The 24,523-nt window shown below is 41.5% G+C and overlaps 1 protein-coding gene and 1 long non-coding RNA gene across 6 annotated transcripts in view; both read right to left on the bottom strand.

Moving 5' to 3' along the window:
* LOC6734784 (semaphorin-2A) overlaps nt 1-24,523 on the bottom strand; it is a 32,809-nt gene that overhangs the window by 3,257 nt on the left and 5,029 nt on the right. The window contains exons 1-9 of one of the 5 annotated variants that reach the window (XM_016168229.3): nt 13,786-13,946; nt 12,695-13,155; nt 4,663-4,750; nt 4,368-4,419; nt 2,515-2,583; nt 1,572-1,679; nt 1,207-1,344; nt 1,003-1,135; nt 528-884 (exon numbers count right to left, since the gene is read on the bottom strand). In XM_016168229.3, the coding sequence (XP_016027985.1) occupies nt 528-884; nt 1,003-1,135; nt 1,207-1,344; nt 1,572-1,679; nt 2,515-2,583; nt 4,368-4,419; nt 4,663-4,750; nt 12,695-12,860 (1,111 nt within the window). In that variant the 5' untranslated portion in view covers nt 12,861-13,155; nt 13,786-13,946. Of the gene's footprint in view, nt 1-527; nt 885-1,002; nt 1,136-1,206; nt 1,345-1,571; nt 1,680-2,514; nt 2,584-4,367; nt 4,420-4,662; nt 4,751-12,694; nt 13,156-13,785; nt 13,947-24,523 lie in introns of those variants that run through there. The other 4 variants (XM_039292944.2, XM_016168227.3, XM_016168228.3 and 1 more) reach the window with 4 other exon arrangements.
* LOC120284490 lies at nt 13,235-13,840 on the bottom strand. The gene is made up of 2 exons (XR_005543768.2): nt 13,751-13,840; nt 13,235-13,276 (listed from the first exon to the last, which is right to left on the bottom strand). It is a non-coding gene; the product is annotated as an uncharacterized LOC120284490 (long non-coding RNA).

The raw sequence follows: 24,523 nt of genomic DNA, 5'->3' as shown, positions 1-24,523 counted from the left end.
CGCGCGCGGGATAAAAAGTAAAAGAGCACAAAAACAATTGCTCATATGAGATGGCAGGGAATGGAAAAAAAGTTTATCAAGCTCGGAGTGCTGAGCTGCAATTGAAGACTTAAATCTACGACCAAAGGTGTCAGCTGGTTCTCCTCTAAGCTGTCAGCCGGTGGAAAATAAAAAGAGCCACCAAGTGTGTGAGTGTGTGGCCATAATCCATTCAAATGGATTTTCTAATGCGATTTATGTTGCGCACGGCAACGAATCGAACGGAACCCAACTGAACTGAACTGAACTGGACTGAAATTACAAAACACTCAACACACACAGTGGGGTAGCGGTGCTATCGAATGGATAAAACAAATGTATAGATTGCAAATAAAATTTGCCAATAAGTTGCATGCGCCATTTCCATTTTCGTTTCCGTTTCCAATTTCAAGTCAGTGCCACCCAATCCACTTGGGGGACAATGGACAAGCACAGAAAATTGCATGTCAACGGGATGTGCGGATCGCCCCGAAAGGCGGTGGGCTTACCATTGAAGGCAGCCTGAATCTCGTTAATGTGGAAACTGCATACGGCAGATCCAATCAGGCCATTAGTGCTCGTCGTGAATGTGGCGAAGAATCGACTCTTATCGGAGGGCAGCTGGTAGACCGATTGGATCTCGTTGAAATAGAACGGAAATTCGCCGGAGATGCTGCAGTTGAGTCTGGCCTTCAGGTAGGTGGCCCAGTTGTGGGCCAGCAGGTTCTTTCCACCCACATCCTTCTTGCACACCCGTGCGATGCGCGAATAGACAGCCTTGCCGCAGTTGATGTATTCCACGGCGGTTTCACGGAAAAAGAAGTACACGTACTCCCCAATGTCGAAGGACCCGACAAAGTTTGGTTCTGTGAATTGGAAAAGAGAAAAATTAAACGTTAGTAAGCTAAACCCATTTACTTGCATCTCTGTAAAAGTATAAGAGTAAATTGCACTCAGAAGGATATATGCTTATTTCATACTTACTGTCCAACCACTTGGAGTCGTATTTTAGAGTCCTCTTGAATTTATATTCCAAACGCTTAGCCGAAGTATTATACAGATCAGTGCGGAAAATAACCGTATCCGCCTTGGTGAACTCCGCATTGGTGCCGGAGTACTGTGGAGGAGCAATTTACAGCCTCAGTTAAGGTCCGAGAAAGTTTTGGTTTATGCGAGCAATTTGCTTACCAGGCCGGGCAGACCACCCGGATTGCCATTCTCCACATAAATTGCAGTTGAGTTGTCGAGGGGATCGTAGGGGCACTTGGCGATGCCCAGACCCACGCCAATCACATATTCCGAGCGCGGCAGGTGGGTTAGATTCGCCTTAAGGATGGAAATATGGGTGAATAAGTGAAATGCTGGGCACAAAAGATTACCCTTCGAGTGTTTGACTTTAGTTTAGGTGCTTTATCTATGAACAGATGTCAAAGGCTGAATGAGCAACTGTTGATTGGCATCTAAAGTCAACTGTCGGTGGCAATCTTTTCATGGGCGACATGAATGGAAGCATATGCCATACGGCGTACGGCTTCCCAATCTGGCCAACTTACATAGATAACATAATCCTTGGGATTGTGGGCGTTGGTGCCGCACACATAGAGCCTATCCCCCTCGTCCATTGACTGGATGACACGCACATGGTTCTTGCAGTCAAAGATCTGCAAAAACACACACATATCGATTATAGAAACGAGGATACAGGAAAAACAAAAGAACGCTGGCCGGGTTGACAATGTAGTGGGTCGTTCTTTTCAATTTATGGTACGGCGAACGGCATCATCTGTTTTGCTCCCCAAACACAGCGAAATCGAAATAGTTTCGAGTGTGTTCCGTAATGCAGCAGCGAATTTGTGGCAGAAATGTGGACAAATTGCAATAGCACGCGTCGCTGCCGAAGCTAAATCAATTGGCAACAATGCAACGAAACGCTGCAGAAATTACTGCCAGCGCACCAGTGGCACACAGGCAGCTTTATGATGACTTAAGCAGGATGCCCATGTGGCCCCCATTTTGCTCGCGTGTGTGTGTGTGTGCAACATGCAACATGCTGCTGCTGCTGGTGGTGGAGCTGCTACTGCTTCTGCTGTTCCTGCCACGAATAACTTGAAATTGATTTCGAATGAAAGGATTTGCTGTCACATTATAAACGAGTTGCAACAGAAGCGTCTGCCACATTGCCAGTCGATGGGATTTTCTTGGTTTTAAACTGCAATCGAGTTACTGAAATACCTCCACAGGGATGTGATTTATTTGAGAGTATATACATATGTAGAATACATAAAGTAGTTGCAGATGCACAAAGGAATTTAACAGGAGAACGTAAAACAATTGTGGTTAAGATATTCGGAAAAGTTGTTATGAAATCAGTATAAAAAAGGGGGTTTTATGAATGCAACAATTTGTGGAATTTCTCTTGGAAGTTTCGAATAAAAATATTATAATGAATGAGTGTCATATCTTAAATGACTTATTTTATATACGTTTTTTACTCACCTGACTTTTTCCTTTGGAGACGCAGCTAACCACATCATCCCGTGTTGGCTCCAAGTTGATCACATCCCGCTGGAACGAAGAGTAAGCCCGGGATAAATTAGCTAAATATATACCAAATCAAATCGCGTGCACCTGGCAACCATTAACCATTAGGTTAAAAGCTCACGTGCCGTGGCTTCTATCAATTCAAAAATTCAATTTACTCAAAAAAGCCGAAATACAAAAATTGTATATTGCAAATGCTGAACGGGGGGGAGGATGCTGCGTCTGCCTCATGCGGCATAAACTACAACTAGCGTTCGTCCGTGGCACCTTCAGAATGCTTTCAACTAAATTTATTTATAAATCACGTAATGTTACCCGAGCACACACGAAATATTTTCACGCACCAACCTCCATTGCTCCATTGCCGGCGCAGCCACCCACCCAGCCATCTTCACCAACGTGCTCCAAACCCAACCACCTAGCCACCCAACCACCTATTCCCATCCACTTGGGAGGCAGGCAGTCGCAGCAGAGCGTTCATATAAAACCAAAATCATGTATTATTTAGTTGAATTTGCATTTGGCGCATAAAGCAGCGGGAGCAGTGCTACGACGAGCCGAGGCACTGGAGGAGGAACAGGTGCAGGAGTTGGGAGCAAACGAGGCACACGGGTACACTGAGAAAAATCAAGTACGCCAGGATTCATTTTTATAGATTGCACTATATGTTCAAATCAGGTTAGTTGACTATATTATATGTTAGAGTTTCCTAGCTCCTCATTTTCCTCAGTGTAACTCCATGTGTATAGGCCAGAACCAAATGATGCCCACGGCGAATGTATTCGCACTTAACCGCATAAAATATATTGACGTATCCTGGCTGGCGAGCATGCTACAAGGAAATATAACCTCTTAGACTTTTACGATTCGGCCCGGAGATGCGTTTGCAGGGCTCAAAATGGAATGGTTTGGTTTGGTGTGGTGTGGAATAGAGCACGGGTCCTGTGAGGAGCACACCAAGTCAGGTGTGTGGCGCTCATAAAACAAACTTTTGCAAGTCATAAATTCATAAACAGCCCAAGACCGAGCCCAAGCTTGAGACCCAAGACACGGGGTAGCACTTCCTGTAATCGAATTGCCTCGCAAATGTTGTGGCAAGTTCGCGTATGTGGCGTGTCTCCCCAAAAATTTATATCTGGGCAACGCATAAACCTGAGCCTGCAGAACCGAACCAGTTCGGGGAATACGCCAGGAACATAATGTCCGGACAAGAGAGTGCATATTAAATATGCTTTTTGGCCCTTCTTTTTTTTGTCGTGCTGGAAGTTTGGCGTGGGCGAAACCTTTGGGTTAACTAAAATAAACATTCTTTTTTTTTTTTAGCCGCTGCGCCGTGGGAATCGAAGATTTGTGGCTGTCGACGTCGTTGTTGCCATTTGAAGTGCGCCTAAAAGGCTGCTAAGCCGGTGTATTGTGCTGACAACGTTTAGATGGCGCTTTATGGCCACAAAAGGCTGCAAGAAGCTTAGCGGCCATTTGGAAACTATGGCAAACACATACACACACATACACAACAACACCCCTGCCCAGTGGCAACGTGGCGTATAATGAATTTTTAACAATATGCCACAGAGCACCAACAGCAACGGCCGCAAGCAAAGTTGTTTAGCCCAAAAGCTTTTCACGATTTTTTCCCCCTTACTGTCATCTAGATTTGTGGCCCGACTCTCGACAACCTGCCACATCCTCCTCCATCCCCATTGGCGACCTTTGGCGACGAAAGGACTTAGCCTAAAAGCGTGCTCCAGGATTATCATATTTAAGGCATTTAGCACAAGCAGAGCCGAAGTCATGGCAGCCATACTTACATTACAATTGGATGAGGAGATATTCTGCAGGTTCACACGGAATACGCGATCCCTGGAATAGAGAAATATACAATTCATTGTAGTTCTGCTGCAGAAGGGCATTATTGAATTACAGCTAAGAGGATGGGTTTCTAACTAGAATTTGGTTAGTGATAGGTAATAGTTTGGTAAAATAGGTAATAGGTAAAATAGTTTGCCCATAGTGGCATTTAAATGGTATACTTGTTTATCAAAAATAAACCTAAATATTACTTTTTTGTTTCAACTTTTGAAGTTCTATAGCATATATACTTACATGGCTCCCACATAGAGCGTATCTCGATCTTCGTTCATATGGAATGTACGATAGTACAGCTTGCCGCAGTTGAACTCCCGCACATGATCTGTAAAAGAAAATATTTCCGTTAAGTAAACTCAATATTTGCACAAGAAATTTTGCCTAAGTGAACCGAGTTCGCAGACGCCGGACACAGTGTCTAGATAGTGTCAACAAAGTTTCCATTCCCGCACAGAATGGCGGACAGTTTTGGCCACAGACAAACAGTAGCACGAAGCCCAGTCGGGCACCCCAAAGATACAGATACAGATATCCCATTTCAATCAAACGGCGTTTTTGTGCAAAAAATAAAAAGAAGGGAGAGCTTGAAAATGGTCCTGTTTATTTACATTGAAGTTTTCCGCGTGGCAAAGCAGAAAATAAGGAGGGTTTAGGACACGAAATGCCTTTCCAAAGCCCCCGGACAAACAAGAGCCATTAATTATAAGTATTGTATTATGTTAATTTCAGTGACGTCGCTTTGTCTGCAAATTGTTTGCCCAGCGGGATGATGTGTGCATGTGTGGTTACTATGTGGTTATATTGCTAAATGCTGAGCACACAATTCTTTAATTAAACTAATTTGTATTTGCCGCCTGTCACTCATCACTGCTTCAATATCATCAGCAATTAATTTTGCCGCCAAGGAGCTGCCGATGGGAATTATGAATTTGCAGTGGTACGGGAAGCTGTGCCACCCAAAAGTGTCAAATGTCGTTCAAGTAATATGGATGACCGAGGCATTATCCCCCTCAGCAGAAGCCGGACAATGGGCGAAAGTATGACAGAGGTCAGCAATGGAGCAAACAAAGGGCAGGGCATCCAAAACTCCAACTCAAATCCAAGCGCAACCAACCCAAACAAAACCCAAACTGGCATCCGATTTATGCTCATGCTCAACAATGGGATATGTAAATACGGAAAGGAAACCGAAGACCCCACCGGCAGAAATGTAGCTATTTTTGATTTCCGATTTCGAGAGAAAATTTTTTTTTTTTCTGGGTAAATGGGGGGAAAACAAGGAGCAACCTATTGGCCAACTACAATAGAAGTGCGCACATACACACACTTGCGCGTATCCTTGTTTGCATGCACATTTCGAATAGAATGTCCTTGCCAAACAGGAAGTCGACTTGTGTACGCTTGAAATGCTTTTGTACATATTTTTATTGTGAATGCCTGTCGAACTTTCCTGCTTTTTCTTCGAGTTTTCCCTTTGCCTTTTTTATTTTTTTGGCACAATCTTTTCAAAGTTTATTTTTTTCGCTCGTTCGCATCTTGAAGCGAGAAAAACTCACTCTTTAAGGCTCAGTAAGAAGGAACCGAATGAACTAATAAATAATTTGCATTTACGCAACTTAATTGACCACATTGAGTCCTATATATTCGATGTGGCCTTTGAGCCAGAAAACTATAAATGTTTCATGGAGTCTGCGGAAATGGTTAAATCTCAACGGCGCACAACGATTTGCGAAATTGTTTATGGCGGCCAATTGTCATCGGCAGCCAGTAAAAACATATTGCCACGATTTCATGACTGGATTAAGCCAATAAAAATATGGCAAATATTAACATAAAATTGATGGCACCAAGGGACGTGAACTCTAGCGAAACGAGGTCATTCAATCGGTTTTTGCACTTTGTGGGAGTGCGAAAAGAAAACCTTTCAAGTTGTTGGTAAAATTAAAATATATTCCTTTCGTCTGGAAAAGGAAACTTGATTTTTAAGATGTCTATTAACTTTACACTAAGTAGCTGATTTAAAAAATTTCACCATATCTGTAAATTTTCACTCGAAATTCCCCATCGTATTCGCTAAAGTTTACCCAGAGGCAACTGTAAAAATCCTTTTCAAATTTGACATTTAAGATGTGAACTTTATTTGCTTTTAATCCAAGTCCAATCAAAATCAAATTGCATTTACGAGCTGCCTTTGAGTAACGTAAAAAAAAAAAACAACAAACGCCAAATTTTATATTCCCTTTTTTTTTTGGCTTTTGGCAATTTTCTTTTGGGATTTTCACTGGGCGAAGTGGAAGAGTGCTTATGTGTATGAGCATTTATGACTCCGCCATATATGTCAATAATTTTTATGCTCTTCATAAATATGCGTTTGCCTTTTACGAGCAACCCCACGTGGCAAAACGGAGCGCAAAGAGCCAAGATGAGGCAGTCAAATCAATTTCTGGCAGGGAGAAAATGTCATTTTCGAAAACGTTATTATCAAATCAAATGCGAGTGCTGGCCACGAGGGGAGGTCGAAGGGTTGGCAATGAGCATATTGTACATTTAATGTCGTGCCCCACCCACTCAACCCGCCCATTTGACCGTGCCCCGGGCAGATGAAGGTACCACACACATATGTATGTATATATACGCAAATATACACGACCATGTCAGTTGCAGGTGCACGGTCCCCGGCTGACATTTACCTTTGAAATGTTAAGGTATATTCCAAATTTGTCGCAAAAGATGACACACAGACTGGAACGTGTACTCAAGGCTTTCATGTCGAATCAATACCCTGCAGCTGCTTTTAGCTTCATCCAGTTGGCTATGCAAATGGCCTTTAAGCTGGGAGAACCCAAAATTTCCTTTGATAATTCTACGGTCTTTTGCAGCTAAACATTTCGTAGAAAGTCTAGACAATAAAGAGATTGCAAGGATGTGAAAAAAGGGGAGGAGGGCAGACTAATCGGCAGAAATGGAAATAAAAAATAAAGAAAATATCATAAATGGAATAGAGAAAACTTAGTTAAAAGCATACCATCTAGAAACTTAAAAAATAAATATATTTTACTGCTATTAATTTCCCTGCTTTGCATTGCCGGCCCAGAATTTCCCTGGTGAAAATTCCCAGTTATTTCAGTGCTCTGCTAATTATGAGAAATTCACGTCGGCTCTAAGCACTCGAAAGCCGTCTAGACGTCTGCACCTGTGCTGCAAACTGAATGTGAAAAGGGCAGTGCGGGGCAGGGGGCGTGGCTGAGAAAGCCAAAGAAGAATAGGAAGTGCATGGCAGGAGGGGGGATGGCAGTCGAGTGGAGTGTGGGGAGTAAGCCAAAATGCTTAGCCAAAGCGGTTACCATTTCATTTGCACAAGACAACACAATGGCCCCACAACCCAGAGGTGGTTGTCTCCCTTTGATTGTCTGTGTGTATAATTAAAACGCATATGCATGGTAAATACACTTATTGTCAGCACTGTAAGCCGTCTGAAATGCCCCGGGGCATCGGAATGCAGCTTTAATTCCACACTGCAGCCATGAATGAAATGCAGGGAAAATGCTGCAGACTGTAGAGGAAGTTTTTGGGGGGCGGAGCGTTGTGCAAAACATTTTCAACTCAATTTAGTTCATTTTATGGCAGCAGCAATGCGCTGCGCAAGTTCATTTTGTTGCAAAATAGCGAAATGCAACAAAAAAAACAAGGAAAAAACCGAAGAGCGCACTCATAAAAAAGCATCAAAAGAGCAGTCAAAACAGCACTAGACATCCCAGTAGCCCAGCATCCGAGTATCCTAGTTATATGGCCTGGACATCGCATCCAAAAGCTGCCAACAAAAACGCAACAAAATGCGGATGCGGTAACTGTTTCATTTTTGGTTAAAAACGAGGTGGTAGCAGAGGTAGTTGCTACCCAGTGCAACTTCATTTGATGGCTCATGTGTGAGTGCGCCACATAAACGCTTCAAATAGTTTTAAAACCCACACTTTTTATACCCTTGTACAGGATATATATACAATGAAGTTTAATGAGCGAAAAAATGCGGGCAGGTAAAAGAAAACAACTGAATAATATTATTAGTGGATAGTTGCACAAATTATTGTAATCGAACACCAAGTCGTATGGCATATTAAACTTTTTGTTTTTATTGATGGAAAATATCTGGTATTTCCGTTAAAAAAGTTTGGATTTCATAAAAGATATTTGAATGATCTGATTATATATCCTGTATATATAATATAATATAATTACATAAGAGTATTTACAGCTCTATTACCCTTAGCCCTTTTTACCCAGTTGGTATTCATTTATTTTTTTTTTCTTGTTTTGGCCACCTTTATGGGCAAATTGCCCAGCAACTAAAACATTCTGCGGCTCGCTTAATTTTCCATGATTTCACAGAGTCCAGAGCTGCACGTCTTGTTGCCACTTAAGTGCGCACAAAGCCGCAAGTTCCTTGCCATATGCAACATATTTTGGCCAGACAAAAGGGAATGCAAATTCTGGTCTTTAGCATGCTTAGCCTGAGTCAATTAGGCCAGCACAAATACGAACTAGCTCACACAGCTACATACAAACATACGCCACCAGGCAGGCAATGAATGAAAATTTAATTAAATTTCACCTTAAAATGATGGGCAAATTGAAATTAACGTTAAGCGAGTTGTTTGCATCAATTTAAGGTGATTGAATTATGGCAAACGACAAAATCTGTGGCCTAACTGCATTTGCAGTTGATTGATTGCATTTGGCCCCGTTGCCTGTGCTAATTGCTTTTGCAACATTTTGCGACACTCGGCTATCGGCCACAGTTTTCCGCTTTCCTTTCCCGCTTTTCTTCTCTCTCTGTTCTCGGCGTTTTTCCATCGCCCTGCGAGCGATAAGCGCACTTCCTCAGCTGTAATCAGCAACGCCTACATTAAGTGGGTTCTATCAATCGGATGTTACATAACTATGCACATATTTGCCAAAGCACTGCGACAAAAAATGGCAACTTCCTGTTGGAGTTTTCATTGATTTGGGGTTCCTTATTCAGCTTATCTATAAAACCCCTGCAAACACCCCTTAGTTACTCAAAAAGTAGCACTACTTGTACTTCTCGCACTTAACATTAAATTTTAATAATTAGTGTCGAAGCACTCGACTATAGAAAGTTTTTATTTCAGCTACTATTTCGAGAATGCCCCTTTCTCCAAGTGGACTTGGCAAACTTGTCCAAGGCGAAACGTGATTTTCCCTCCGTTCGTTCGCTGGCCAACTAAAACTTGGCCAAAAGGGTCCGCTTTAAACACACTTTTAATGATGTTGCCGCCGCCGCTTGTAGCTTCTCCTTTCGCAGGGAAGCAATATTAAGCCCCACTTGCAACTGGAGGTGTCGGGAGCTGCACCGTACTGCACTGCACTGCACTGTATTGCATTGAAATTCAATTTCGCGGCAAAGTTTCCATTGTGAGGCAGCTCCACGTTGCTCTGCCGTGCTGACGACATGCTTTGGGTGGTGCCCCGGTGCTCGGCTAGAATCCCGGCTCAAAGCCAGGTAAATCCCCACCCAACAACCCAACAGCCAACCGCCCGGCTCAACAGGAAAGGGGTGGGCTCCATTCGACCCGCTATGTGAACAGCTTTTGACATTGCCGTCATGATGAAGTGGAACGCACAGCTGAAGCCCCACCCCAGCTACTGGCTCTAAAAAAAAAAAAACTAGAAGAAGGAAATATAAAAGCCGGGGGCAAGAACTCGGCTATCCCTTTATCGCTTTTGTCGTTTTAATGGGTCAGCAGTGTGTGCCTACAGCTTGACAAAGACCACGAGCGAGTGCGAAGCTCTTAAAGCTGTTGCATTTGGCCAGAAATCAGACAACGCGAAAGCCATTAATCCCAGGCTCCATCCACCATTTGTGGCAATAAAAACTAGATGCCAAGAGTTGAAAATAAATAAGAAATGACTGCTATAATTCTAAACTGTCTCACTTGGTCATGTGCGCTGCGCTCAGTTTTATTTGCTGCACTTTTTGCGAGATGCAGTTTAGAGCAAATGAGTTCATTACTCCACTGGCTTTGCAAATTTTATATGTGTTTTATATGCTTAAATTAAATAAAATTATGGAAAGTATTGTTTAAAATGAAAGAATCTTAAGAGTTTTCAGTACTTACAAGCTTGTAAACACTATATAAGATAGTCAGTTGTGAGAAAATTGTGAGAACTTCCAGTACTAACAAGCTTGTTAACACTGTATTAGTCAGTTAGTTGGCTGTAAATGCATTGAATAACATTAAGTGCTGTGAAATGTGTGAATTTATTAGTCAGTTTCTATTTTTCCTACACTTTTTTTTATGACAACAAAAACAATTCAACCTTTGGCTACCTGCCGGTCAAAAATGAGTCAATAATCAGGGGTTTGGCCTTAATAATGAAGTCGCAGCACCTTGTGTGTATCTTTGTAACTTGGTATCTGTGTATCTTCTGCGAGAGAAAACAAAGGGGAAGAGCTATCCGGCAGATATAAATAGAATTTTAGGGAACAGAGTGGTGGAAACATCTGTCAAACCGCTGAGTCAACCAATTGAAGTGGTCGAGGTGGCGACAGAGGACGGTGCGGCCATAGTGGCACTCACAAATGCCATAGAGAGGCATAAATTTTGTACTACCCTAAAATAAAGTGCAATTAATTTCATTTAAATCAATGAAAATAGTGCTTTTTCATTTACAGACGGGCAAAAGAAGAAAAAAAAACATGCAATAAATATTCCGCATCAACGGGGGAATTTATAGTTGACATTTTAGAGTTTTGTTGTTAGTCAGTTCGGTGGTGGCTTTTGTGGTTTAGCTACCTTAATTTATGGCCCGCCGATCGGTTTATATACAGTGCATCTGGTGCAACCTTCGAACTTTGTGGCTCCTCCTGCATGTTTTTCGGACTTATCCCATATAGATGATTTTGCTATATAACTCCCGGAAAAGTATGCGCAAGCAGCTTGAACGATTCCCTAATCGTCTCACGTTCTCCTTTAGGGCAAGTGCTTAGCTATTGAGTTTACAGCGCAACATGCGGCAAGGACCAAAAACTTGTTGTCGGCACGTGAAGTTTTATGCTGCACTTATGGCTTATAGTTAAAGATATAGTGGAGACAAGGGGGCCCCGGCATGCCGGGCATTCCGGAACGTGGACTATTAGAAAATGTTTACTGGTCTTGACCCGATTGCTGTTGTTGTTGTTGTTTAGCCAGGCCAGCCTGGCTAAATGAGATTTAAATTTTTTATACAACATTTTCAGCGTTCTTGATTCTTGATGGCTTTTTGCTGTTCTCTAGCCACATTCTGGGGAACTTTTCAATCAACCGCACGATGATAAATTAATGCTGCCCAAAATTATTAGGCAAAATCCAACATGGCTCAGATGTAGAGAAGTGAATAACCTGTTTGTGGCCGTTCGTAGATGAATTTTAAATACTTTTAGGCCTTAATGACTCAATAAAGCTGGCCAGGTTTATGAAACAGAGGAAAATCAAGGTAGATTGAACATTTAAATGGTAAAGCATTCACATTCTTCTGAAGGGAGGGGGTGGGAATTAAGGGAACCCAGTCAATTATATATCATTCAGGATTTATCTCTGTGGATTATGGGGCTGCATATGGTTAAAATATGATTACATTTTTGGTATTTGTTTAAACATGAAATATGCATATGAATAGCAACAATTCACAATTGCGCGGACCAGCAATATTCACTATGAATGCACCGCATTAATATGCAAATTATAAAAAACAACAACAATAACAATGCTCCGAGCCAGAAATGGAAAATGGCCCAAACCGAAACGAAAAAAATATAGTTGCAATTGAAATCGAACCAAACGAGATAAATAATAAAGGCACAAAGAACATGTGCGAATATTATGGCAAATAAATTACAAATTTGTTGTTGCCTGAAAGATTGAAAAATAATATTGGCCGCAGTTAAAAAACGGGAAAAAGCTGTCTTAGTCGTGTAAGTCGACGATTTAAGTACCCTGTACAAAATATAAGTACTGCTAATAAATTTTAATGCTTAAATTAGGAGCAAGTTTTAAATAATACTTTCATTCTTAAGTTTTCAAGTGTATCGAACATTAACATACATTTCCCATCCTTTTTACCAATAAATGTACATATGTAGATTTTGTTAACATTTTTTTTTAATTTTTAAAGCCCCCCGAGTAAGTTGCACAAAAAGTGAAAATTTATTTAACAAGTGTGTTTTAATCCGTGTTCCCGCCCCTTTTTATCCCGTTAGTTGGCTAGTTACCTGCGCCGTGTTTCCCGTAATTGTTGTTTCCCTGATCGTTTCCAGTGCAACAGGGACGCTCGTAGTAGAAGTTCCAGGTGTTCTCGTAGTCCGCAGTCGTCTCGCTCACACTGCTGCAGAGGAGTAGCAGGAGTGCGAGGAGTGGCGTTAGCTGTAGGAGCGGCATTGCGAGGGCGGTGCGAGCGAGAGAGGTGGACGAAGGGGGGTGCGAAAGCGACCCCACAACCTCAATTGGATTAAAGTGCAAGAGCGAGCGAGAGGCGGTTGCTTGTTGATTTTACCGTTTGATGAATAAAAACCGGCACGTTTTTTCCCACGAATAACTGTTAACACATTTAACTTGTATTATTTTTACACACTTTTGCGGCAATTGCAATGGAATTGATTTCACTGGCAAATGGATTTTAAAATAAACTTCTTTCCTCGGGCGATTTATAGCACCCCTCTGCAATTTTTTTCTCCTTTTATATATATGTACATATATGTTTTTTTTTTGGACCCGCAGTCGTAGTGCCAATTTCGTTTCGGATTAATTATGTATGCGTTGCAGGCGCATAAAGGCGTAATGCATTTTACACAGTTCTGTGTTCAATTCGGTTTTCAATTCGATTTCAACGCATTTAGCCATCGGAAAGCATGTGCGATATGAAGATAAAGGCAAAAGGAAACTTTAAACTGGTTTATTATATGCCCACGCATTGGAAAAACAAAAAAAAAGAAACAATATTGGGAAACAATGAAAATTCCTCAACTCTGGCGGTTGTGAAAAAGACAAGGAAGGTGAACGAGCGCGTTTCTTAAAGTTTAAACAATTTACAAGGCACTGCCTCAATAAATAAATGATTAATCTGCAAATATTTCCTTGCTTTAAGTTTAAAATTTGCCCTTAACCAACACACGCACACACACTTGCTCACGCACTCACACACACACACACACACATACGCAACAACAAAGCCAGAGATACACACTTGAGTTGTTGTTGTTGGGAGTTTCGGTTTATTGGAATTTCGAAAATCGAACTCCGAATTGAATGAACTGCAAAACGCCAATTACATAGTTGCCAGCCTAATGCATTTTAGATATTTTACCGATGCGAAACAAGTTCCGCCACAAAAGTGAACACTTGTAAAATGCCCAAGAAACTCGAGCGGAAACACCAAACACAAAAGAAGAACCGACAACAAGTAGAAGCGAGAAGAACAACAACAACGCACGATCGCTCCGATCGCGCAGTTGTGAGAAAGGCACTAGCGCGTTTAAGTCGCGTGACTATCGCAGTCACTGTTTGGGTATTTGGTATATACCAACAGTGGTGATCGTGTTTGAAAAAAATACTTAAAATATATCTAATTTCAATTTAAAATTATATATTTATAACTTAAATGCTTCAGAACATAATAAGAAAACGATATTTATAAATTTGTATTTTGGTGTTTTTACAAAGCGCATGCTTTATAAATAAAATAATGTTTTCTTGGACATATTCAATCCGATTTTAACTATTTGTTAAGTTCCTCTGAAAAAAAAGACCAAAACTGTTGACACAAAACTTTGTTTAATATTCGTGGAGCGTCGTGGATTTTCATTTGTCGAAATAATCCTTGCTCCTTGCCACAAAATGCCGTTGCAGAATGGCGGTATTCAATTTTCGTACTCCACCGTGCGGAAGCGGCAAAGTGATTTTTAGCAAGGACAACAAGGACAACGACAATTTTGGCAATAGGCAAACATTTGCCAAGCCAGACACACAAAACGGGCGGCAGGATGGATGGATGGCAGGTATGCAGACGAATCCTTGCATTTAGCAGCCTCGAGCGGCAATTAAACGCAGTTTGCTAGTGTCTCTGGCATTTGAGTGTCTGCTTGGCAAAATATTTAATTAAAAAGCAAGTCGGTTATGTTTTCGCATCTCCTTGATATTTTCTATTGTACGGGTGCCACCTGTGCGTGCTTTCGTTTCCATCAGGGGCGTAGTTTATTCATTTCTTCAGCTGAGATGTTCATGATGATATATAATATAATATAGTGACAACGTCTTCAACTAAAATCTAATAATCAAAAATTTTGATCGCAATTGGCTAACCCCCGCAAGAAATCCTTTTGCACGCCACTGGTTGATTGTCTGCCTGGCCTTTTCTCTCTGTTTGCCTGCTAATGAGTTTTCGCAGAATCACCACACTAGTCGTCCCCCTCGCACCCGACCGTGCGACCAAAGGAGCACTTGCATCATGATACTGTTGAAAATTTTTGACACATGTTCACTCACTCTATCCCCCTATTTCACTCCCTCTCTCCCTCTCGTTCTAGCCCGCATTGTTGTTGCCGCTTTGTAGTTGCTTTGATGTTGGGTGCCATTTTTGGGTTTTTTTTCCCTTTTTCGGGGGATAGCCTTTCAAGTGCAGCAGCGACAACGTCGCCATTGTCATTTGTTTTCGCAAACGTTTCTTTCACACAATGTCAACTTTCAACAAAGGACTTTAATTAAGTCCTTAATGACAGCTTAATTTAGCGCACTTTGCACAGCGCGTATGCCCCAACACGTACACAAACAAAGGCACAACGCACACACACACGTAGCACACACTCACACACATGTTTGTGTGTGAAAGGGATGGGGTGTGTTGTGTTTAGTTCTTTCGCTTTCTTCTTCTCTTGATCCTTCAGTTGCGGTCAATTAAATAATATTTTAAAAATCTAAAAAGGACAAGTCATTCCTTAAGAAGTCATGCAACAATTTAAAGGACGAAAAGGAAAATTCAAGTAAAATGAAATGGTTGCCAATCAACCTTCGTATAAACATAAAAACTAGCATTCTTTTTGCTTATTATTTTGTGATGCAATTTATTACTTAATACTAGTGCTATAAACCTGAATATTCAAGGCGAGGGAGGAGAAAGGGGGGCTGACAGCGTGGGAGAGTGCCTAAATAGCATTTTGATTATGCCAAATAATACATGGAACTTGTCTCGCCAAACATTGTTGGTCGCTCAACTTGTCAGCGGCCGGCAACTTTCATGCATTATATAAAAAGTTGGCCAAATAACCAGCAGCGAACCACACCAACACACTGACAGACAACCACACACACACACACATACACACACAGCTTGGGAAAGCGATAAAAACCATTTGTTGTGAATGTCCTGTTTTGTTATTTGTTGTTCTGCTGCTTGTCCTTTGTTGTGTTGTTGTCGTCCCAAGTTGGCTTACTCAAGTTACTTACAAAGATTTCAATGCACTTTCTTTCTACCAACTTGTTCGCGCAGAAAGCCAAAAAGCCAAAAGAAAAATAAAAACTAGACTGACCAACAAGAGCAGCAACAACAACTACAGTGAAATAAGCCTATAGAAGATTTGGCTCTACTGAGAAGAAGTAATTTACATTTGTAATCTTGAGTTTTTAAGATAAGTTTAGAAGCTAAGTACTTAAAAGAATGTCTCTGAAAGTATGAAACATTTAAGGCAAGGAGTTTTTCGCAATGATATAGCTTTATTTACGACTAAAAATATTTTTTTTTGGACTTCTGTAGTTGATTTTATAAATCTTATAAATATGTTTTTATGTCCTAAAATAAAAATAAAAGCAATTCACAGATATATTTGCAATATTTTGTTTCAAGCATTGAGATACTGCTTTTATTAACTTTACAAGTTTTCCCAACTATCAAGGTGCTCTTGCCAAAAAAGCAAACAGGTTCCTTTTACCGTGTGTTGACTGTACAAAGGCAGTGGCATCGGCGACGAACAAGAACAAGAACGATTTGACTTCTGGAAACTGTCAGAGCAAGCAAATGGCACTAAATATTAAGTTTGCCGTTGGAACTTGACCAGAAAAAGTAAACTACGAGGAAAACTTGGCCGGCCAGAACTAATGAAAGCTTTCTGCAAGTGTGAGGCGTGATGGTGTGCGTGTGTGCGCTTGTGTGTGTGTGTGGGCTAAAAGTTTTTGCCTTTTGGCTCGACCACAGAATTTCTCATGAGTTGGCGCTGCGGCTGCGGCTGCACTTGTTTCAAGTTCAATTAATTTTAAGTGCGGCAGCAATTGTGTTGCACATTGTTGTGCCTCCACTCGTTTGTTTACAACGACTCTGCACTCGGTGTGTGTTTTTGCTGCCTTTGGGCCAAGCTCTGCAGTTTTTGCCTTTTTACGCCATTCGGATTCAACTTTGGCCTGACATGCAATGTCAGCGCCTGTGTTTATGCTATAAATAATGCAGCATATTTTGCATAATGACAAGTTATCGCACACAGAACATAATTGCATGTATTCGTATTGCAGACATTATGACGTCACCTTAACGATGGCGGACAAGCTTTTCCTTTTACCCTACTTGACCTTAAATGTATCTGCAAGTTGCAGACTTTGTATCTGCAAGATGTGTAGGTCCTTAGATAAGGCAAAACTTGGATATAGCGATAAGAGATAAGAGCGATGAGATAAGAGTACCATCCATTGATAATTCTTTATATATATGTTGAAATAATGCATAGATGGTTCTTAAGCAAAGATTATAATGCGACCACGATTAGATTGACTAAACTTAAGCGTAGATCCTACAGATCAGATCACCTGCCTTCCAAGTGGGTGTCGCAGAAGTCAGCTGGGATTTTCCGGGATTAGTGTCACATCAAACAGACAGATTGCGGCAAAATGCAGCAACAAGAGTTGCAGAACAAGTGCAGAAAGAGCCAGATAAACAAATCTTGTCTAGCCGGAGAGGGCCACAGGGATTGAGGGTGCGGGTACCAGTGGCGATAGTACTGCCAGGATGGAGGACAACGACGAGGATAAGAGCCAGAGCCAGAGCCAGAGACAGACTTCAGACTAGTCAGGAAGTTGGCTTGGCAGCTTCAGAGTCTAACTCGTCGGCAAACAAAACTTGCCGGCAGTTTTTGCTCCTCCGTCACTCGTTTTGTCTCCCTTCCATGTGCATAATTAAAAAAGCATTTTGGTCGCCAGCGAGACGGGGTTCAACTACTTTCGGATTTATATTGTGTCACTCAATGCGACTGCGAAATGCGAATGCAAATGCGAATGCAGCAGACGGTGCAGAATTCGTTGCATTTTGAATTGGGGGGGAAAACAAAGCGGCAAGCCTTTTGATCGCGTGCAACAGACTAGAAGAAGTGCCTGCCGAACTGGGGACAAAATTAAGCACTTTAAAGTGTGGCCACACCTACACTTTGACCCCAACCCACACCACAACTCTCTACTCAACGAATGCACAAAGAGAAAAACTTAATCGAAATATATTACAACTGGCAATGCAAAAATTCCATTATATTAAACGTTCTATTGGCATGTGTAAGCACTTTTGCTGGCCCAAAAAGAAAGCAACTACTTCTGGTTAATTTTCCAAGTGCTCTGCGATGTCAGCTGCCATTTGTCGAGGTTTAAAAGGCTTAAAAAAGGTGGATAATTTTATCGCTTAGCTACGGTGAGACCGCAGCAAAGCTGAGTTTTCTGATGGGTCAGAAGCCGCAGCTTCAAGCCGCATGTCAGCAACGTCTGGGAAAATCCGGCTCGAAGTTTTCCCCCGCACCGCAACGCACTCGCTGTCAACTCTTTTGGCCCAGAGTTTTCCACCGCCCTTTCTCTTTGGCGACATCAGGTGCAGAACCACACAACAATTAACAGACTTTTGGATGGGGAAACTGGCTTTTGATTCGGCTGGAGCAGATTGCAGCCCCCGCCCAACGGAGGAGAGGCACTGGAGTCACAGGAGGCATAAATCGGCTCGTCGAGGAGAAATTTTAATTCCAGCTGTCAGTTGGAAACATCACAAAGCCCTGTCCTGTCGATGCCACATCGAGTTGCACGAGTATGGGAGCTGCGCTTCAGTTATGGCAACATTTTTCCGATTGCCACTCGTTTGTCATTGGAGGCTTTCTGATTTTTTTCCAGCCATTTCGGCTGACCTCAGGAAAATGCTTGGCAAATGTGCTTGTCAGAACTGAATCGGGATAATTGAATTTCAAAAGTTGCAACTGCTGTGGGGCAGAAAGGCGAAACAAGAGCATGGTGCAACAACAACAACAAGAACAACTGGAAAATGTCAGTTTAATAATTTATCAATGTCGCAAGTTTATTGAAATAGATTTCCGCCCTTGTGAGACATTTGCATTTCCTGTTTCCGCTGAGCCATTGTTGTTCATGTTTGCCTGGATTGCATGTGCAGTAGTTGCATTTATGCAAATATATTCGAAATACATATTCCAGCATGCATACTTAAGTTTATTACATTTTCCGTGCACCGAAGGAAATTTATGTTTTGCAAACACTTTTAGCTAATATAATAGAAATATCGAATGGAATTTTGCTTAGTTTTTTTTACTGTGCAGTTAACCCAAGTCCGATCCCTAATTGATTGAGATGAATCTACCATTTCTGCACTTCATTTTCATTATGTCAGATTAGAGCAAAAGTTAAACATTCCCAGCTACGAGCTGCACATTTGTATTAGCCAAGAATTGAGTTTAGTTTTGCATATTTGAGATGCTCTCAACTAGATAACTGACCGTTGTCTGCCCCCCACATCCCCCACCTCATTAAGGGAAAAAGTCGGAAAATTATGGAAAAGACTTTGCATACATTTGTGGTGGATGGGGGATAGAGGGGCATGGCGCTTCCTTTCAGTCTTGCCATTATTAATTGCACAAACACAAATACTAAGTGCAAACAGGCACTGATTCAGACCCAGAGGACTTCCTTCAGCGTTTGTTATTGTTGCCGCCAGACTGAATGCCATGCCACGCCCCCTCGTCTGATTGCGCCTTTGAACAAACAAAGGATTGCTCCTTTGTTGCCATTAAGTAAGTAGGCTTACTAAGTTGCAGCCGCTGCCATCTCGCCATCTCGCCATCTCGCCATTTCTGCCATTTGGCTCTTTTGTTCAAAATTAAGCGCATTAGAATTGGTTCGATGCGAAGGTGGGATTTTGGCTGCCAAAGACAAGGAGCGCACTTTCAGCCCCAAGTGCAGTCGGCATTCGATCTTGAATGGAATAGAAAACATCTAATCCTACATTTTTGTAGACTCTTTCATCCTGCTCAACTTGAAATTGTAAAACAATATTAACAACAATCGTGGCAAACAATATTTTTAATAAGATGGTTAGGAATTATATTGAATAGCCAATGATATTATACTTCCTGATATGAAATATAAATATGATCTGATTTTTAATAACACATATTTAAAGATAAGTCCTAGTAATCGTGCCATGCATGATACACTTTATACCATCAAGGGTTAAAAATGCAATTTTAAACGATGTTGCGTGCCTCAAGTGGCTGTACTGCTCGACACTACTGCTTGCCACTGCAAAGTCAAGTGCAAATAAGCAAGTGGATGGCGGTGAAAACTGGGGGGCGGGTGATGGGGGGAAATGTGCTGCACGTTAAGTATTATCAATTTACAGCTAACATCGCCTGATTGCCGAACAGCACACAAAAGGTGGAGCGGCAAGGCAAGGTGCAACCTGAATCGAAAATGGAACTCAACTCCCTGCGAAGGACACACTTGGTCCAATTGGCCACTTGAGCTGCCGTTTGCCAGGATCTTTTTTCTGGCTCATTGCATTCGCATATACGTACGTATCTATACGTTTAACGTCTGTTTGCTCAGTTGTTTGGATGTGTGTGTGTGCTGTGCATTTTTCATATAATTCCAGCTTCCAAAAGGTATAGAGAAAAACTATATAATAATAAAACTAAAATTAATAAAATTATGCAAATAAATGAATTAAAGCAAGCATTATATTTTATAGATTTATTTTGTGCATATTATATTATTCAAAAGAAGTATAAGTGCTTTACAAATGATGAATGGAACTGGCTATAGCTTTAAAACTTGTTGAATATAGTATGTATATAATATATTGATATCCTGTATATTATAGTTTTCTAAGTATTTTATAATGTTCGCATTAGGAGGAGCTCCATTGTGCCATTGTTCGCTGTGCACAAGTGCCGAGCTTTGAAGTTGAAGTTCGAGACCGGGTTTTTGGCTTTTCCTTTTCCGGCTGGCAAGGCCACTTGGGAGCGTATATCCACATGCCACATGCAATTGACGTGCTAAGTAACTGTGTCTATGCCACCCAGCTGACATCCCCCTCTTATCCTTATATATCCCTATATCCTCTACGTGTCTCTGGCTCATTTGCCTTCGCTCTCGTAGCTCCTCTAATTTTACAAAGCTATAGTACACACTTCTTTCCTTTTTCGGATGTCTCTCAAACGAAAAGACATATGCACTTGTCGGCCGTATCTGTATCTGTATCTGTATCTGTGTGTTGTTTGCTTTGGTGTTGATTCCCAAAAGTATTTTGTATTTTCCATTGTTGTTGGCTTGTTCTTGCCTAACAATTTCCATCAAACTGTCTGTGTCCCTGTCCCCGTTTACCGCTCACCCCGCATTTTCACCATTTTCCCCCTCCCAAGTGGCTTTCTATAGCCTTTGTTTATTTGGAGTATTTGTTGCCAGTGGAAAACCTTTTTTTTTGGGGGGAAAGAGCACACTGCTGCTTTAGTTTTAGAATGCTTAAAAGGAGAAATGTGTCCTGCATGAAGAATTTGATTGCAAGGCATTTTTCCGAACATGTATCTATGGGATTTATGCGCTAGTTTGCAATATTTTAAGGCCACAATCAGGAATCACTGTCGAACTGAGTAAATTCAGAAAGAAGTGGCTACAAGTTAAATTTAAAATCGCTTTAAAATCCTTTTTCCGTGGGAACTTATGTAAAACAATGCATATAGCCGTTGATTATCAACTATGAATAATTATGAACCGGCAATGAGGAGAAACCAAAATCAAAATAATTATTATTTCGGCCTGGCCTGGAGCATTTCCAAAGTTCAAATTGAAATCCAGCTGGGTTCGCTTTGAAGTGCAAGGGCAAAAGCCTGAGGAGCTGGGAAAACTTTTTACTCGCTCGTTTCTACCGGAAATTTCAGGCCTTCGGGCGTAGCTCAAATGACTCATTAAATTCTTGTTTTTTTTATTTCTCTGTTTCAGGCGTAAAAATTACGAAACACTTTTCTCTATGCAAAAATTTTCACTTTATTTCGCTTTCAATTTATTTCCTTACACGGGACAGATGCCAGCGACAATTTAAAGGACTGTGGGCACCGGAAAAGCCGGTGGGGGGGTTGGAAAAACCAGTGGGGAGGGATTGGGGGGCTTAGGGGTTATGGTGGTCCAGGCACTCCGTGCCATAATAAAACGCTCACTAACACAATTAAACGGGCTTTGCCGGGGTAAAAATGAATGTTAAGCAAACATGACAAGGCTTTTACGTTTATGGAGCTACCCACCAAAGAGCCCGACCATTTCCATCTGTGGGGTAGACTAACATGCTCTCGTTTTTCCCGGGGAAAACTGCTGCACTTACTGTCACTTTTCATATGCAAAGCGCAGAACGTCTGCCGTTAATTTAATAACATGTAACATTTTGCCAGGATCAGGTCCTCGGTTGGTCTACAAAGTGCCCAATTAGGGGGCGGAGTTTGGGGCTGTGTGGCTTCATGTTTTAGCCCCAGACTGGTTTAGTTCCCCTCCCCGCACCGCACCGCACCCTGCCACGCCCTCCTTTACAGTCACTGCATTTTGCAATAAATATCCAAAATTGCAATTGCCAAACACACACACACACATACACGGAAACGAACGATTTGGCAAGCATTTTTGGCTTTTGCGGAAGTACGGCGAAAAATCGTTGACAAGCGACAAAACACTTGACAGCGTCAGCAGAGCCAAAAAAAATAAAAAAAAAGGTGGAAAATTTTGCGAAAAGGTGGGCTAGAAAATGCCAACAACAACTAGAATCACAGCTTCCAACAGCAGAAACACCAAAAGAAGTTAAATCGAAACAAAAGATAAACACGCAAGCAAAGTTTTCGCTGATCAAAACTTTAATACCCCAGCAACGGGGATTTATGGTTTATGTTTTGAAGATTCTTTATAAACTAAGAGAAAGTTGGCCAAAGTGGGTGAAAAATATTGTGTTAGAAATTAGTACGTTCTTTTTTCAGACAACTCAAAAAGAAAAGGCTTCATATGAGTTCTGAGTTACCTGTCATATTAGGTTCTTGCATTTGGAAGATACTAGTTCTCATGCTTGATTTCATGTATGTATTTTACACTATAGTTTCTTGCTTTTACCATTTTCTAACATAGCCCAACATGCCCGATATGAGACAGGGTATCGACACGTTCGAAATTTTGTGGTGCAAGCAAAGCCGAGTGCAAAAAGTGGTAAAAGCCGGACCGATGGCAGAAATAAAAAGCAAACAACAAAAATGTGTAAATGTGCAATCAAATGAAAGAAAACCAATAATCGAAAAATGCCAATGCAGCGTACACACACACACAAAAAACCAAAAAAAAAAAAACGCTGAGGAGAAGGAGCGGATAGCCTGGGAATTATTGGCTCAGGTGGAGGAGGGGCACAGGTAACTGAAGGGGGCTGGCAGTGGAAAATGCACTAAATAAAACATGAAATTGCGAAAAATTCGACCATGTGAGCGGCACAAGGATGTCAGGTGCCAGCACACCCCATCCCAACCCACCGATTTCCCGCTCTCAATCTTGCTAGCCAAGAATTTGCAGCTATAAATTGTTGTCCCAAAATAAACAGAAAAAATAAAAACAAAAAATAAGGGAGCCGGCAAGTGTATGGAAGACTTCCTCCCGGGAATAATTGTGCACACAATAAATCAACTTGAGCAGCGGCAAATGGCGAACAAAAGGATTTTTTCAATTTGCTAACGAAACATCAGAGCAGAGCGCGCACAAAATAAATGATAATAGCCCGGCCAACTATTGTTGGCCAAGTGTTTTTGCGACAGCGGAAGCCGCCGTAAGCCAAAATGTCAAAATACTAAATATTAATCATCATTATTTCAATCAACATTTATTAACATGGACTTTGCATTAGCACATAATGTATTTTTGACCTTTTGTCATTCCAGAGGGTTAGATCCCCCTTGCCCCACCATCAACCCACACAATGCACAGACCACATTTTCAATTTTGCCACAAGGGTCAGCAGTAAAAGGAGCCAACTTGGAGTCACAAAGGCCAGGGATCCATTCGTTTGTCTTTGCGGCCTGTCCATGTGCGTGTGTGTGTGTGTGTGTATCTGTGTGTGTGTTGCCCCCTTGGCACTTGTTTGTCAGCCCACTACCCCAACCCTTAAGCCATGACCATCCAACCCAAAATGCCCCACACTCCACGCCAGCCATTCCAGAGTCATTTCAAACTCGATTTCAGTCATTTGTCTTTTGTCATATTAATAATTCCCTTTTATTATTGCCACCATGATAATAAGCTGTCTGCTATGACCGCCCCATCATCCCGAAACATTTTCCATTATCCACCGACTTTTATAATTTCCCATCGCAGCAGCAAAAAGGTGTGCGCGTTCACCTTTTTTGCTCCGCTCATTAATAATAATATAAGGGAAATGGCTGGGGGATGCGTATACCCTTGCCCAATTGGGAGATGTTCGAGTGCTGCATTGTCCACTGGAACAAAACTCTGGGTACCCCCCACTACACTGAGAACAAAAAGGTTGTAAAGTTTAATCCCATGCTTTCTAATCGTTAAGAAAAATTAATTTAATCTTTCATAATTTCTTTTACCAAAGCTAAATGTGCCATCATTAATCAGCTTGTGTAATTAATGCGAAATAACCTTTTTTTCGCGCAGTGCACGGCCCTTCACTTGCTCTCTTTAAGTCATTAATTTTCATCTGTGTGCATCCCTCTTTTTGCAGGCAAATAATCTTAAGTATTTGCCCGCTGCGGTTCGCCTTGTAATAG

This window comes from Drosophila simulans, chromosome 2R (genome assembly GCF_016746395.2).
Source record: "Drosophila simulans strain w501 chromosome 2R, Prin_Dsim_3.1, whole genome shotgun sequence".
NCBI lineage: Eukaryota > Metazoa > Arthropoda > Insecta > Diptera > Drosophilidae > Drosophila > Drosophila simulans.
This window is presented reverse-complemented; position numbering and strand designations above follow the sequence as displayed.